General features: G+C 35.9%; 1 protein-coding gene across 3 annotated transcripts; it reads left to right on the top strand.

The window, feature by feature from the left end:
* Positions 1–1,027: 1,027 nt before the first annotated feature.
* On the top strand, positions 1,028–16,194 carry LOC106667857 (hormone receptor 4-like). Of its 3 annotated transcripts, XM_014396081.2 has the most exons (14): positions 1,028–1,150; positions 2,438–2,545; positions 4,910–4,978; positions 7,957–8,342; positions 8,586–8,820; positions 13,771–13,919; positions 13,985–14,046; positions 14,108–14,260; positions 14,405–14,539; positions 14,610–14,738; positions 14,910–15,044; positions 15,192–15,384; positions 15,443–15,570; positions 15,635–16,194. In XM_014396081.2, exons 1-14 carry the CDS (start codon positions 1,113–1,115, stop codon positions 15,713–15,715), a joined length of 2,001 nt encoding a protein of 666 aa, XP_014251567.1. In that variant the 5' UTR covers positions 1,028–1,112; the 3' UTR covers positions 15,716–16,194. The 3 variants fall into 3 exon arrangements, with proteins under 3 accessions (XP_014251567.1, XP_014251569.1, XP_014251568.1); XM_014396083.2 differs by lacking the exon at positions 2,438–2,545 and having other exon boundaries at positions 15,635–15,786; XM_014396082.2 differs by lacking the exon at positions 4,910–4,978 and having other exon boundaries at positions 15,635–15,786.
* Positions 16,195–16,415: the final 221 nt, after the last annotated feature.

Genomic DNA, 16,415 nt, shown 5'->3' with positions numbered 1-16,415 from the left:
ATTCTGGGCAATTGGAACCGACAAGACTTGCTTTCAATTGCTAGGTACTTTGTTTGTGTACATTGCATAAAGCAACTTCTGCAGTTTCATCCGTATAACAAAAACGAATATTTATTGGAGGGATGCTAAAGGACATTCTAAGGGCATACCACGTAATGTTTACGACTAAAAGTGTGATTTAATGATTTGCAAAGTAGATAGGAGAAATTTTGATCTTAACAGATGGCACCAGGTCCAACCAAGGCCTAAGGGCGGTATTTTGACACGTGACATTAAATCCAACACCGGCTTGGCTTTCGGAACTATCCTTTTCGACTCTTGTTTGTACATATAACCAGGTCGGATTTGTTATGTTTAGGTAAGTAAATAAAGAATGGTGGCTTTGAAAAGAGCCATGGAGGAAAGGATGTGTTTGTCTCATTCTGCCAAGGTGAGGGTGTTTCCATCTGACCCTGTGTTGGCTTGTGGAAGCACCAGGGAAAAGATTGGGTGGTTTTGAAGGTGAACCAATAATGTTTTGTGAAGTATTTCATATTGAAAAAATTCTTCAATATTTAAGCGTTAAAATTGACAAGGTAAAGAATAGAAAGAGTCGTTCCTTTTAGAAGGAAATAATATCGCGATGTCAAAGAAGGTAAAAATCGTCCTATTATACGACGGAAGTGAAATTGTAAATTCACGTCAGGATGACTTACGGTGGTCATAACTCACTCTAGCTCAATGGAAAAATTGAAAAACAATCCGACTAAGCGGTAAGTCGGTCTATTCTATTAGAAAAAGAAAAAAATTATTGAGTAAAACACCGTTGTGTTTATAATTAATCAGGACCGAGGCAAATCAAACACGATACGCCGTGATATTCCGGGTTTTGAACCGAAGGATAAATGCATCGAAATCCGCCATAATCGGCGCTGTAAATGCAATCGGGACTAGCCGACCTCCAAACACTTTTAGCTCGGAACGCTTCCATACGCCTTTTTTCTTTTAACGAATTGTCCTCAATCTATTAATGTTATGAAATTTCTATTTTGTCCTTTTTATTTTCAGGAGAAAGCGCGGCGGAGACAAGCACCTCATCTCCGGATTTTGGTGGACCGGGGTCCCCATGTAAGATGGAACCGCCCTCGGTTACGCCGCCTCCCATTTCCAGGTATATAAATCAACTTTTTTCTTTTTTGTAAGAAAGAAGACAAATAGAAAAATAGGTCAGATTAGATTAGCCGTTGTAATGACGTTGAGGAATATTTTTTTAAAGCAATTGAAATCCCTACAAACTCGCGCTCGCTCTTTCTGTTATCTATAATTTAGAAATTTTTGATGTACTTGTAAATCTCTTCGTAGCTCACTCTCTCAGTCTGTCTATCTAGCTATTGCGTCTTTCTTCTTACTCTTTCTCTTATCTCTATTTCTACTTTAAACTAACTCTTCCCTTCTACTTCTCTTCCCTATTCTCGCTCTCTTCTTGCACTTTCTTTCTCTTACTCTTTCTCTCCCTCTCTTTCTCCCTCGTTCTTTCTCACGACCATCTATCTATCTCTATCCAACTACCTCTATTTTTTGTGTGTGTACCTTCTTCGATGCTTGACTGGTTTCTTCGTCAATTTCGTTATTTTTTTATGCCTGTGTTCCTAACCTCAAATTTTGTTTTACTCATGGTATACCCTCTCCATCATTACACTTTTTCTATTTCTCTCATCTGTTCCCACTCTCTTTCTTCCTCCTCTCTCTTTCTCTCTCTCTCTCTTTCTCTCTCTCTTTCTCTCTCTCTCTCTCTCTCTCTCTCTCTCTCTATCTATCTATCTATCTATCTATCTATCTATCTCTATCTATCTATCTATCTATCTATCTATCTATCTATCTATCTATCTTTCTTTCTTTCTTTCTTTCTTTCTCTCATACTGCCCCTGTCTTTCTTACGATCGTTTAGATATTTTCCTCTTTCCTTCTCTCTTTCCAAATTGCACCTTTTCTGAACTTTACAACAAAACGTTAAATCGACTCGTCACTCGTAACGGGGTAAAAGAACAGTTTGAGGGGATCAGGGACAATTCGATATTCCGATCGTCGTTCGTTATTCATTCTGGCGATAATTAGGCCGGTTTCCAATGCATTTTATCAAGTATAGAATCGAAAAATTGCAGGTGTCGGACTTGGACGTTTTATTACATATTTACGACTTGTGGAAGACTGATGGTGAGAAACGATTCTAGGCGGACCCGAATTTCCTAACCGGTGTTACAAAAAGTCTTCCAGTTCCAATTTTTTAAATTATTAATATTGAAAGAGTTAATGAGCAGTAAAATGTAGTATTTACAATGTAGATTGTTCTGTGTTCATTTCTAAAATATTTGCTTCACATTATTTCAGTATGCTGCTTGTTATTTATTTTCAACTTATATCGTCAGGATTTTGAGAAGATTTTTCAACTTTTTTTCAGCAACCCCGACGAATTCAGCGAACAGTGTTGTGCGTCGTCGCCGGATTTGGGGGGCGCGTCATCACCCCGGAAAATCGAACCGCCCTCAACGCCACCACCTTCAACAAGGTAAATTGAAAAATTTTGAAATTTACCCTTTTTTCAAATCGGAGCTGTCAATTGACAACCAGATAATTTATTAAAAACCAAACAAAAATAGCAATGCCTTTAGCACACACTAATCTTCTTTTAAGGAAGGTTCGGATGCATTCCCTTTTAAAGGAAGAAGAATACATTAAACTAATCTGGAATGTTAATTTATTTCCGTTTTAAAAGTATATCTCGATAGCTTTTGATTTACTCGACAAATATCCCACTTAAGTAAAAGTACATTCGCCTTGGAAAGTGACCTCTAGGGGACTATGAATTTTTTTAAATAAAAGAGCTTCCGTACTGATTAACTCCGAAAAAGGCAAACACCGTTCGTCTCTAGTTTAATCGTGTTCACTTCTCGAAAGGACTTATCTATAAAATTCCGATAAAATATAAATCATAAAACTTTGATGGAAGCGCATTAGGACGTTAATCCCTCCGGTGAATGTCGTCGTGATTTGCCCTATCGGGGTTAAGGACGATAGTCCGAAAATAATTATCCTTTAGCAAAAGCGACACCCAGTTTAACGAAAATGTGAACTGAAAAGGAATCGGCCGTGACTCGAATTTGGTATTTGGAAGAGTTCCTTTACCTCGTTGCGAAGGTCAAGGGCCCGGGTTTTAAGGGATATTTCAAAAATGTCGTTCCTATCCATTTTCGACCAATTGTGAGGCTATTGTTAGCTTAATTGACCCTCTCTGAGACAATTACGACGACCAACTGTAAATAATATAATAACTTAATCTAATAGATTTTACACACACACAACCTTTATTCTCAGCATAGTACAAGTGAACTAAGGAACAGACACACGTAGGGAGACTTATTATTATTTACATTATATTTAGGACTTGCGAAGTAATTCCTGCTGTATAACATTTACATAATATTACCAATACACTTAACGTAAAACAGAAAAAATTTGGTCATCCGGGCCGGATCAAGTTTTTAGCAATTCACTCCATATAAAATCTCATTTCTAGTAGAATTATACAGTGAAAGTAGAGAGTGTGAGTGAATAGTTACGATAGAGAGAGAGAGAGAGAGAGAGAGAGAGAGAGAGAGAGAGAGAGAGATAGAGCGACTAGAAGCATTTTCAGAAAGGTTGGGCATTGGAAGAGAAAGAAAACAGAAGTTACAATAATAAGCAGAATAAAACAACTGATTTTTATAATTTACGTAAAATGAAGATCCAGACAATTTTTAAGATGAAAATAATACCTTTAGAGGAAGATGGATAGGAAAGAAACTCAGACATCAACATAAATAAATTTTTGTAATACAATTATGCACAAAAAGAGTAAACTACAATAGAAACAAGAAAAAGAAATACTAAGAATTCTGCCATAAAAGCGTGTATATTCTTTCGATATATGAAGTTTTCATTAAAAGAAAAGACATCTTACTTTCTACGTAAAGTTAATGAAGTGTTATAACAAAACAAAATTACACCAGAAGTGAAAGCTCTCGCCTGAGTAGGAAGTCAACGAAGAATGAGGAAAATTTCGGACCCTGTTCAATTAATGCATTTCATAAAATTAATGAACACAGTTCTCATCTAGTATAAAATTTAGTTAAAAAGAAAATATACCAATTATTCTAGGTCGCGGAAGACCGAAAGAAATATGCTCGGTGTAATTACAAAATTATACGTGTAGTTAGATATCGTCTGTCATCAAAAACTCCTCTCTCCTACTATTTTAATATGGTACAATAATCATAAATTCATCGAAAAAAAATGAAACCAAGGTTCATTCATGCTCTAATTTATTGGGCGCCAAGGATTTGTAATGATTTCTGCTAACTACTCACACGAAGGCTATTTCATCTTCTTTCATGATTACCATCGATTTTGCACTTAGTATCCACATCACCGTTTATCCTGGATCTCTCTCTCTCTCTCTCTCTCTCTCTCTCTCTCTCTCTCTCTCTTCCACTCTCTTTCTCTCTCTCTCCCACTCGCTTTCTCTCACTCTCTCTCTCTTCCACTCTCTTTCTCTCCCTCCCCCACTATTCTGCTTCTGTTTGTCTCTCTCTCTCTCTCTCTCTCTCTCTCTCTCTCTCTCTCTCTCTCTCTCTCTCTCTCTCTCTCTCTCTCTCACCCAATGGCTTTATTAAATATAATTTGGCCTCTTCATCCTGATTCGATTATACATTCCTTAATCATTTTTTTTTGTTTAACTTTATAAAATTAAAAAGGAAATACTCTAAAAACTACAAATCTCTTAAAGATAAACGGAAACAAACTGCCGTTAGAAAAAAAGCCTGTTTAAGACAAAGTTTAATTTTAATTATTTACTGTTTGATTTTTTATTTTACTCATTTTCGTCTTATTTTAGAATGAACGGGATGCCGGAGAAAGCGGCCTGCGGAGAAATCGAACTTGTTCAACCTTTGATTAAACTTTGGTAAATATTCAAAATATTTAAATATTATCTGTTATATAGAAGACCAAAAAATAGTTGTTTGTCTAACGCGTTAATTCGTAACAAAACTTGCTGCAATTTATCATGTTATAAAATGTGGCATAATAAAACTATCAAGGGCCGGGCGAGAATTTCGATTTCCCTCGACGTCCCGTTATGCAACTGGATATTTTCGCAATTCCAAAGAGCATTTATGTAACGAATCCCTGAAATTCAAGCTCCTTCCATAAACGAAAACATAAATTTAAAAAATAAGCAGTCTTACTCTTCCTGATACGAAGAATAAGTACACACGCGTTATATAAATTTGAAAAGAAGAAAGTTGTTCAAATCCGATAAAAACTTGACCAATCCAGGCAAATTTGCACAGAAAATAAACGATTCCTTGAGAAAGATTTTGTTAAATAAAGAACAAATGAAATGGGTCTGGCATTTCTATTAGAAGCTCTATTTTTAGAAAGTGCTTTCCTTTCGATCATCCCTTTCTCAACCGACCAACCTTGCCGGAGTTCTTCGAGGGACTTTCCTACGACCCATCCTGTTACTTGTATATTTTAAACAAATACCTCGACCAAATAATGCAAAAAAGGCTATTTCCGCGAACATGTCGCTACTCTCTTGGATGTCAAATACACTATCAAACATATTATATAAATAGCTTTATTCAGGCATTATTGTTAAAAAGAACAAGGGAGAATGCGTGGATCCAGCCGAATTAGTTTTAATTATTAACTGACAGTCGAATAAAAGTAGTCAGGATTCTGCTGAAAACTTCAACTTGTTTTAAAGTCTCCATTTGAGAGCGAAGTTATAACAGTCTAATAAGGAAAAGACAATTTTATTACAATTGTCATTAATAATTGGAAGCCAAAACAGGTTTTTCTTCTTTTCGACGATTGGATGTCACGTCTAAAAAATAATAAACAGGGTGCGGCTATTTAACAGTTGAAAATATTCCGTTAAGAAATATTGTTCCGTTCATTCTCTTTATACATGTTAATTGTTTTTTACCGGGATATATAGATTTTTTACATTAAGAATGTTGGTTATTTATTTGAACAAACACACCATTTATTTTTTTTTGCAATATACTTATTTCAGTCATTTATGCATTTCGGGCCACGTCCCTGGTCCCTCTTCAGAGCTCGCTATTTAGTTACATTGAACTCCTTGAATCAACTGAAACAATTGATATTTGAATGGACTCAAATAAATAACCAACATTCTTGATTTAAAATATTGTTAACTGCCAAATTAAGTGTTTTTTTTTTAATAAAATTGGAATTATAGATTTTTAGTCAAATAATTTTTTGATCGACTTTTATATATCACTGGATTTGATAGACGTCAACCTTGATCCGGCTTGAACTGACAGAGTTGAAAAATTGTACATTTATTTCATGATTAATTGATGATTTCTAAAAAACATTGTATAGTTATGATAATTTTGCTTCTCATTTTTTACTGTATTGGTGGTGCCAAATGGACCCACCCCTATCGCGTTTCTGCCGTTTGCCCCTAGGCGTCCTTCCTGGGGTGGCTATTGTCGGTGTTGAAATTCATCGGGAAATCTAGCCGCTTTTCCGACACCTTTTTCCTAGAACAGGGGACAGACCCGCGGCTACAGACTGCCCGCTATATCGATCCAGCGGGTCGACGCCTGAGAATTGACCTGCTCCGCGGAACCGTCGAGTTGCTGAAATGTCGAAAAAATCAGGCTAAAGACCAAATCCTAGTTTGTGTTATTTAGTTACAAAGCTGAATTTAGCACTGTAGAACACTGGAGAGAGAAAGAGAGAGAGGGGGCTAGGGGACATAAATTGATGAGAACTGATCATTGTCAGGCAGTTTAAATAAATAATAGGGAGAAATAAATTAGTAAGAATAGCTAAAGGAAAGGAAAGTAGAAAAGTCAGAAAGCACAAAAAAGAAAAATGAGAGAGTGTGGTGAAAGAATGAGAAAAGAGGAGAGAAATAGAAAAATATAATGATTTTACCATAGGTAAGACAGAACTATACATAAAAAACGCAGACAAGCGAATAAGTAGAGGTTACGGTTAACAAACGAAGAAAATTAACTCTTAAATATAGTAAAAGTAAATATAAATATATGCAGATTTTTGGTTCTTCGGGCCATATCAATTTTCGAAAATTCACTCCAGATAGTACATTAATTGTAATAGTAATCTTCCGAGAAAGCAGAAAGAGAGAGACAACGAGAGAGGGGGAAAGGGTGAGAGAGGAGCAGAAATAACGTCGGGGGAAATGAAATAGAGAGAAGAGAGGAAAGTAGTATAAATAGAGTGGGTAAATCAGGGGTAAGAAAAAGTAAAGATGAGAAACACAGACATAAGAAAAAAAGGAGCTTACGGAACATCAAAAAAACACTAATTTAATTGTGCCAAATAATTTTTAAAAAGTCGAGAAATAAATAAAGATAGAGAGGCGAGAGAGAGAGAGAAAGAGAGGAAAGAGAAATATTAGGCGATAACGATCCGATGAGAGCAAAACTATGCGGACCAGTAAAAGACATACTAAACAGAAGTCCAAATTTAAATGCCAATGATGCCAAAAAATACTTTAAATAAGAGAGGGGGGAGGGAGAGAGAGAGAGAGGTGAAAGTTAAATAATCTTACATAAAATCGATAGGTACTTGGAGAAAATCAAACAACGAAAAAAGTGGAGAAAAAAGAGAGAAAGGTAGAAAAACCTAGTTAAAAAGGAAGTAAATGAAGTGAATGAGGAATAAGAAAAAAATATGAGCGACTAGAAAATAGAGCTATAGAAAAACAGTGTATGAAGAGTTACACAAAGAAAGTAAGAAAATATTTATACAAAACAGAAAGACAGCAAGACATGAGACATAAAAGATAAAGAATGTATATTTTTGGCAATATATACAGTAATATAACTATTATTATAATTTCACTCATTTGTTCTAATTTGAATTTTCTTATAGGGGTTTGTCACCTGAATGCGGTGGAAGAAAGGGAGGCGAGGTAAGGGTGAAGGAGGAGCTCGTGTTCGACGGAGGAGGCCCTGCGCCCGCCACGAGTGGTAGTGGCTATTGGCCTCCTCAGCAACAACAACAACAACAGCCGCAGCAACACCAGGCACAGCAGCAGAACCCTCGGGTGAACGGCGTGAGGCACGAACTGATCGGAAACGAGATGAGGCCTCCACAAGCGCCGACACCTAGGCCAGCACCTACGGTCCTCATGGGGGAAGTCGGCGGTGTGAGGACGATGGTATGGTCCCAACCGGCACCCGCTGAACAGCCCACCACTTCCTCATGGCCTCCTCCCAACCAAGAAGAGACTGCAGCTCAACTACTCCTTACCCTTGGTATGTCATAAACCTTGTACAAATGTAGGCAGAGTTGAGCGGAAAAGATTCAAAAAGAAACTTTGTATTATTTTAAACTGTTTTGATTTGTTATAATAAAAAAATTGAATCTTCCTCATAAAAAATAGAGCAAAGAAAAATCTGCATGAAAAGTACTTTTAAAAATTCGGGGTCATCGGCCTTCTGACCGTTTCTCCGATCAAACCAAGCAGAAAGATAACGAGTCCACGTTTGTTACGACAGGTCAAGAGACGAGCCCGAACACGACAGGCACTCGGGCACTGAACATGGAGAGACTCTGGGCAGGAGACCTGTCCCAGTTGCCCGGGGCTCAGCAGATCACCGCGCTCAACCTGTCCTGGGCGAAACAGCAGCCGACCAAGCCGGACGACCACGAGGACGACGAGCAGCCCATGATCTGCATGATCTGCGAGGACAAGGCGACCGGCCTCCACTACGGAATCATCACTTGCGAGGGGTAAATACATATTTTTCCTAACTTTCCTTTCGCAAAACCCATAAACAAAAAATCACTCATTCATACTACAAACTTTAGTTTTAACAAATAAACAAACTTTACACTTTACTTTAACAAAAATGACATATGTAGTTTTTTGATTGTTGTTGTCATTGTCGTCGTAGTTATTGTTGACGTTTTAGTTGTTATAACGTCGAACAAAACTCTTGTTAGTCGTTTTACATTTTACTTGTAAAATCGTAGTCTCAATCAAACAGTATATATATACGTACAAAGCGAGACTACACGGACCGTTAACTATGTTTAATTTCGACTTTAAAACATCAAAATAATGAACTTTACTGTTCAAGTTTCCAATGGCATTTTTTCTCAATATCTGTTCTTTTTTTTACATTTTACTTGTACGACGCCCCTAAGAATATGTATTGATTTGATATATTAGTATTCGTTGCTGCAACTTACTCTGAAGTAGGGTTCAGTTAAATAGGATTCCACGATAATAAGGGATAGGAAGCGTTTATGTTTATAAAGGAGATATCAAATATGTAATTGGATGAAACATAGATATATTTACAACTATATTTACATTGAGCGGAGCAAATAATCAATCTTATTCCTCCATTTCACTAAATCAACTTCACTATCTTCTTCTCAGAAAGGAGGTTTTGGGGGGATTTCCTCTTAAGACGCCTTATGAGATTGCAGGGAGGTTCTTTTGAGGCTTCACCGGGAATATTTGAGTGATGGAAGAGATTATTTTGAAACTGTAGATAAATTTTTGGGGAATTAAATTTTGGATAAATGGGATTTTAAGGTTGTTTTGGAGGGTAGTATTGGAGACATAATACATTTATAATTGATGAAGACTTTTGACAGAAAGGATTGGAGACGTCTGATTTTGGAAGTTTTAGCGGTTTCCCACAGTACTGCATACCATATTTCCAAATCGGTTATAGTAGTATTTTCTAGACTGTAGGTTACTTTACTGTCGATAGATTAGATTTTCGTCCTGTTAAGCTTGTAAAGTAGACTGTAGCGACTGTTTGGTGCTGAGTCCACTTAAGAGTATGTCGAAGCGAAACTCAAGGTAACAAACGCAGTTGATTTGGTGATAGGAACATAGTTAAATTTTATTGTGGAGGAGACTTGCTTCGGAGTGTCAATGTGACATGGACGCAATTATTCATTTTCTTTTTAAAAGTGAGTTCAAAATAAAGATAAGTTTTCAAGATAAATAATGTTTCTTGTACGACTTGACCACCAGTCAAAAGTTACGTTTGCTGTTTGGTTCTCCTGAAATAACTTTGCCAACCCAAAGTATGTCATTAAAAATGTTTGTTTTGTGTTTTGCTGTTTATTATAGTTTTGGTGTTGAATTTTAACTACATGCTGTACTGTATTCTACGGAATACAATTTCATCGGATTTGTTTTTCGTGGGAGTAAAAAAATTTTTCTTCAAAAATTTTCTTTTTATAATAATCAGTCGATGCGGGGGCATTCCGTGGGCGGGAAAATGCACACGTTGTCGAGATTTTGTCATATTTCCGCGGATATTTTTTTTCTCCCGACCTTCCAGGATTGGCGTCAGGGGCAGGAATTTGCCCCGGAGGGGAAATCGTTGGCCAATTAATTGTGAACGGTCGGCCGTATGGATACGGATGGTTTGTGCCTGGTTCCTCGGTGTCAATAACCAGCCTTGGGCCCCATGAGCCTTGACCAAAATACAAAATGCCAACAACCACTGATGTCGGCGATCTCCAAGGCTGCCCTCGGCCCCCACCTATCGCTGTTTACATTTTGTTCTCTCTCTCTCCTTCTTTGTTATTTTGGTAGAAAAAAATTAAAATGTCCCTTCCTCTAGTTTCACTTGTATTGTCCCCTTACATGAATTTATTGTCTCAGCGTAACGCCCTATATTAAATTCCTTGCCATATTTTTTTTAATTTGTACCATCATAACTAAAACTAAAAAATCTTCTCACCTTTAAATAATAAGCAAATCTCCAAAAAGACCTTTGGACCTATATTACAATATTACTTAACTCAGATTAGTTCGGGAAAGGCTTGGAGGAGACGAATAAACGGCGTTACGGCCGACAGTTCGGCACGACTTAAAAATATACAAGGGCCTATTTCCTTTTAGCCTCCCTCTGATTTATAACAGTAATGGTTCAGATTATAACATAAAAAATCATACAACAGATCCATTCTTGAAATTTGAGATGTTTTAATCAACTATTCGCGTGAACTATCGACAAATGGACAAATAAAACATAATTTTGTGAACAGGAATTTATTATTGAAGTTAAAATCCCGAGGGAAATTCGCAAAAGTCAAACTTTTATGGGCAAAAGACATATTCAAAAATTGGTGACTATTTCTAGATGATTTGCTAACTTTGATTTTTACAGATTAAGATTTAAGCGTGTTGTTATTTTCGCCATATTCATCTTTACTGTTCTTAACGCTTGCTTACCTTCCTTGAAGAAGAAATAATTATTATTTGCGTTGATTCTGTTGTTTAGCTATCATCATCTATCACTTACGTTATACTTTCACTTTTATTGTGACACAGGATTCTGCATATTCCTTTTATTATATGTGTCACATTTCAATTTAGTTCAAAGTGACAATGTTGTGATTTAGATTTCATGGTTAGGCCTAGAGTAAAAAAAAAAAGAGAGGTTTACGACAATGAGGGTAGAGACAGTCGAGTCTAAAAGGGAACGAGTCCATTCCGTGTAGATGAGAGACAAAAAGAAATATGCGATCCTGAAAAAAATTTAAAAAGTGTTGGATTCCCTAAAATAGAGTACTTCGGTCAACAGTGGATTGTCTGTAAGCAGTGAGTACACATCCACCCTTGTTCCAAACGGTTTGCAAGTAATTACTGTTATTTAAATTTTAAAAGTTTTAATAGCTTGTTTAAAATTTAAAAAGGAAATTAATTGATTTTAATTGTTATTTTCTTGTGTGATTAATAAATTGTGTTCAAACTTGAATTAAATTTTATTATAAAAAGGCAGCTGATCGGTTGTATTCAGGTTCGATCAAGACCTCTGGAGCTCTGTTTCTAATAAAAAAGATTCAGTATTGGGCCCGTCTTGTTGAATCAAGAACAGACCGCGACATATGCGTAGTTTGTATAATTAATAGTAGTATTTTTTTATATGATAAGGGCCAAACTATTCTTTAAAAAATAAACTTTTCCAGCCCACCACATATAACCTTATCATGGAGTCTTATTTAATAGACCACTGCTTAAGTGGTGTGTTTCAACGAATAATCAAATATCAGATCATCGCGACGTCTCACAAGGGAGGTTTTCCCCTATTCTCTTAATCAACGAAAGGAACTATTAATATTGAGCACTACGTGCGTGTGTGTGTGTGTGTGTGTGTGCGCGTGCGTGCGTGCGTGCGTGCGTGCGTGTGTGTGTGTGTGCGTGTGTGTGTGCGTGTGTGTGTGTGTGCGTGTGTGTGCGTGTGTGGTTTTTAGTGACCGTTAGGAATGTGTCCAAATAATACTTCGCTTACACGTACAATAGAAAACTCCTAGCCCTGATCATTTTTTTAGCAATTAACTCCAGAGAACGTATCATTTCTAATAGTAATATGTAGAGAGAGAGAGTGAGAGGGGGGAGAAAGAGAGGGAAAGAACCGGGCAAGATATTCCTGAAGACAGAGGTCGTTCGTCATTGAAAAGAAACTGGCAAGAAAAATAATTAACATTCAATAAAGTAAATAAACTAGATTTTTTCACTAGCAGGTTTCGTTAAACTATTAAATTAATTATGTAATCTGTGAAACTGCATGTAACTTTCTGACATTAAAATCGCTACCACCCCCTCCCCAACCAAACAAATAAAAATTAATTATTCTCATTGAACGATTGACAATGGGTGGTTTGTTTTTTGTTAATTAACTTTCACCGTCGTGCTCTTCTTAAACCCACTTGGTTTTCTTTTCTATATTCGATCGATGAATATTGAATGAGAAACGGCCCTTTGAATGCAAAACAACCGACGTCAAATATGAAACTGGGTCGCGGGCAAGAGATAACGAAATTAAATTACCCGGTCGAGATTACAAAATATTTTTTTGGTTTTTCTCACTTCATCACAGATTTGGATTAATTAGTCTCTCAAAAAACAAATAGTTTTCCATTCTCTTGTTATGAAAATTAACGAAAACTTCTTTTTATAATGATCTTACAATGCTAAGCGCTCTCTCTCTCTCTCTCTCTCTTTCTCTCTCTCTCTCTCTCTCTCTCTCTCTCTCTCTCTCTCTCCCTCCCTCCCTCCCTCCCCCTGCCATTCTGTCATTGCTAATTTTAGTTTTCAGTTAATTTTAGTACCCTTTTCAACATATCCAGCTAAACGTTCACTGTTCTTTCTCTTTATATTATCGCCAACAATACCTTAATATTTTGTATTCCTCATTCTCTCGCTTTGCTTTCTATTATTTTGGTGTCCTATCTTCACTCAACGTCTACCTTGTTTTATTAGTTTTATATGTCTGATTTTCTTTCTGTTTTTTCCATTGATTTGTTGGTATTCTACATTTATTTAACCATTGTTTGTTATATTGTTTTACTTTTAACTTCATTTTCTGCAATTTTTTAACTTTTTTTTGCTAAAATGTATTTTGTCTGTCATTCTTCCTTTACCACCCATGATTCTTGCAGTATGTTTCATCTCATTTTTATTTTTTATTACATTGATGAATTTTTCTTTTTAACAATCTTTGAGACTAATTTTATGTCCTGATAGCTTATTTGTTTTATTTGTGTTTTTATTCATAATGAATCTACTTTTTGACTAATTATGCTTTGTTTTGTTGAATTGTATTACCATTTTTATACTGTATTTGTTTATTATACATTGAAAAAGCTAAGCATTTATCAGCTTAGTTATTTAAATAATAAGTTAATAATTTTGTAATGTTTTAGTTGTAAAGGGTTTTTCAAAAGGACGGTACAAAACAGGAGGGTTTATACATGCGTAGCTGACGGTGTTTGTGAAATAACCAAGGCACAGAGGAACCGGTGTCAGTACTGCAGGTTCAAAAAGTGCATAGAACAAGGGATGGTCCTCCAAGGTAAAACAAAAATTTAAGAAATTTTTAAATAAAATATCAGTATTATAATGTAAAAAAAATTTCAGCTGTCAGAGAAGACAGGATGCCTGGAGGAAGGAATTCCGGAGCCGTTTATAACTTGTACAAAGTAATTTTTTTTAATTCTTACATATTTTTTTATATATATAATTTAAATTTTGGTTTTATAGGTTAAATACAAAAAGCACAAGAAATCTGTGCGAAACGGACAGATTAAAAGTGTGAATGAGAAAGGAAAGCCAGCCATAAGTCCAGAACATAGCATACCACCACATCTGGTCAACGGAACCATTTTAAAGACTGCACTTACCAATCCCAGTGAAGTAAGTAAATTAATTTTACCATTCTACAATGAATTGTGCCTTTAATACTATTTAATACTAGAATTCAGTTCATGTGCACTATGGTCTCTTATGATCCTTTTCAAAAAATCAACTTTTCTAATGGATTTTCCTTCTTTTTTTAAGGTTGTCCATTTAAGACAAAGGTTGGACAATGCTGTGAGTTCTTCTAGAGATTGGGCACTACCTATTGACGCGACACTGTCCATGATACAGACTTTAATAGACTGCGATGAGTTCCAAGACATCGCAACCCTAAGAGTACGTATTTTGTACATCGTGTATTTTTTTTTTTTTTTAATTGTTTTTTGCTAACTGTATTTCATTTCAGAACCTCGATGATCTCTTAGAGCATAAATCTGACCTTTCTGACAAGTTGATGCAGATCGGTGACTCGATAGTATACAAGCTAGTTCAATGGACCAAGAGATTACCCTTCTACCTTGAACTCCCAGTTGAGGTGAGAAGTTTTTAAACAATAAAATAAAATTTGTAAGTATTTATTATTCATTCACTGTGTGAATTGCATGCCTGTCTGATGTTAAGGTAAGCTGGACTAAAAACAAACTGACTTGATATTCATTTTCAAACTTTTTGCTTTGTGATAGTAGAAATCAATGAGTTTTTTCAGGTTCATACGAGGCTATTAACGCACAAATGGCATGAGTTGTTGGTTCTCACTACATCTGCATATCAGGCAATTCATGGTGCACATAAGTTGGCTAGTACCGGCTCTGATGGAACTGAAGCTCACTTCACTCAAGAGGTATTTATCAATTATGAAGATAAGAAAAGAAACAAATAAGTAAAATAAGTCAGATTTGGCTTGTTATGAGTCAGTGTGGTTTCATTGTCTCAGGTTTAGAACATTCAAAACTTTTCAAATGAATATTGAAAATTGTGTTGTCCACAGGTCTCAAATAACCTTTGTACGCTGCAGACATGCCTTACATCGATGATGGGCCGACCAATCACAATGGACCAACTGCGGCAGGACGTAGGGCTGATGGTTGAAAAAATCACTCATGTAACGCTCATGTTCAGACGGATTAAGCTTACAATGCAGGAATACGTCTGTCTAAAAGTCATTATTATGCTTAACCCAGGTATTACATTGTTATTATGTTTGTTTGAACTTTTACTTGACAATTTTGTTGTTGTTAGCAAGAGGAGGTTCAAACGAGTTGGAAGCGATTCAAGAAAGATACATGACTTGTTTGAGGACTTATGTTGAACACAATTCGCCAAATAACCCAAACCGATTTCACGACCTTCTCGTAAGACTGCCAGAGGTGAGTTGGACCTTTAATTTCAATTTATTTGATACTTTTATGAACATTGATATTTTTTTTTTAGGTCCAGTCCGCTGCATCGTTACTCCTGGAGAGTAAAATGTTTTATGTCCCATTCCTCCTCAACTCAACAATCCAGAGGTAGTTGGTGCTAGCAGAACTGAAATCAATGCTACTTAGTGTATCAATTCTTCAAATAAAATTTTAAAGGAAAAACTGAAAGTGCTAACAGACAAAGTTATATACATTTGTATATATTGTGCATATAACTGATTTTTCATGGGTGGGGATGGGGGAAGGGGGGCTTGTGCGAATGTATTTTTTTGTGGTGTAAACTGACCAAAGTAATTTTTAAAAAACCAAAAACTCTCAAAGAGTTTTGCCTTAGTCCCCTATTTTTTTTCCAAGCCGTTGTGATTTAATTAGAAAAAAGAAAACAAACAAAATGCTGATTCCTATAAATAAAATTGTTACCATATGTTAATGCGCCATTGTTCTTTTTCTTTTTAATTTACCATCAAGTGAGATGATCTAGTGAATCAAGTTGGAAAATTTCCCGATTACCCTGATGCCATTTTTATTTTTGAATTTTATTGATTTTAAAAAAAAAAAAAAAAAAAAAAAGATAATAATGCTAAGTCGTGTAGTTACCATGTTACAATTCAGGTTCAATTTGTTCCTTTTTTGTGAGAGAAAGAGAATGTAAACACAGAACAGTTCTTTGATAAAGAAACTGTTCTCTAAATGTATATAGCTCCAGGTGGACGGGTCTTTTTTTTTCTTTTTTTTTTTTTTGGACAAACAGAAGAACAAGAATCCGTATGGATTGACGCTGACTGGGATGA

The sequence above is a fragment of the Cimex lectularius genome, unplaced genomic scaffold, assembly GCF_000648675.2.
Source record: "Cimex lectularius strain Harlan isolate CLEC.00 unplaced genomic scaffold, Clec_2.1 scaffold95, whole genome shotgun sequence".
NCBI classification, from domain to species: Eukaryota; Metazoa; Arthropoda; class Insecta; order Hemiptera; family Cimicidae; genus Cimex; species Cimex lectularius.
The sequence above is the reverse complement of the archived record's forward strand: the minus strand, read 5'-3'. Positions and strand labels throughout refer to the sequence as shown.

Coding starts and splice junctions, on each gene's coding strand:
- LOC106667857 (XM_014396081.2), top strand. CDS start 1,113: ATGGAACCGCCCTCGGTTACGCCGCCTCCCATTTCCAG. Junction 14,261..14,404: donor CACTTACCAATCCCAGTGAA/GTAAGTAAATTA, acceptor TCTTTTTTTAAG/GTTGTCCATTTAAGACAAAG. Junction 15,045..15,191: donor AAGCTCACTTCACTCAAGAG/GTATTTATCAAT, acceptor TGTTGTCCACAG/GTCTCAAATAACCTTTGTAC.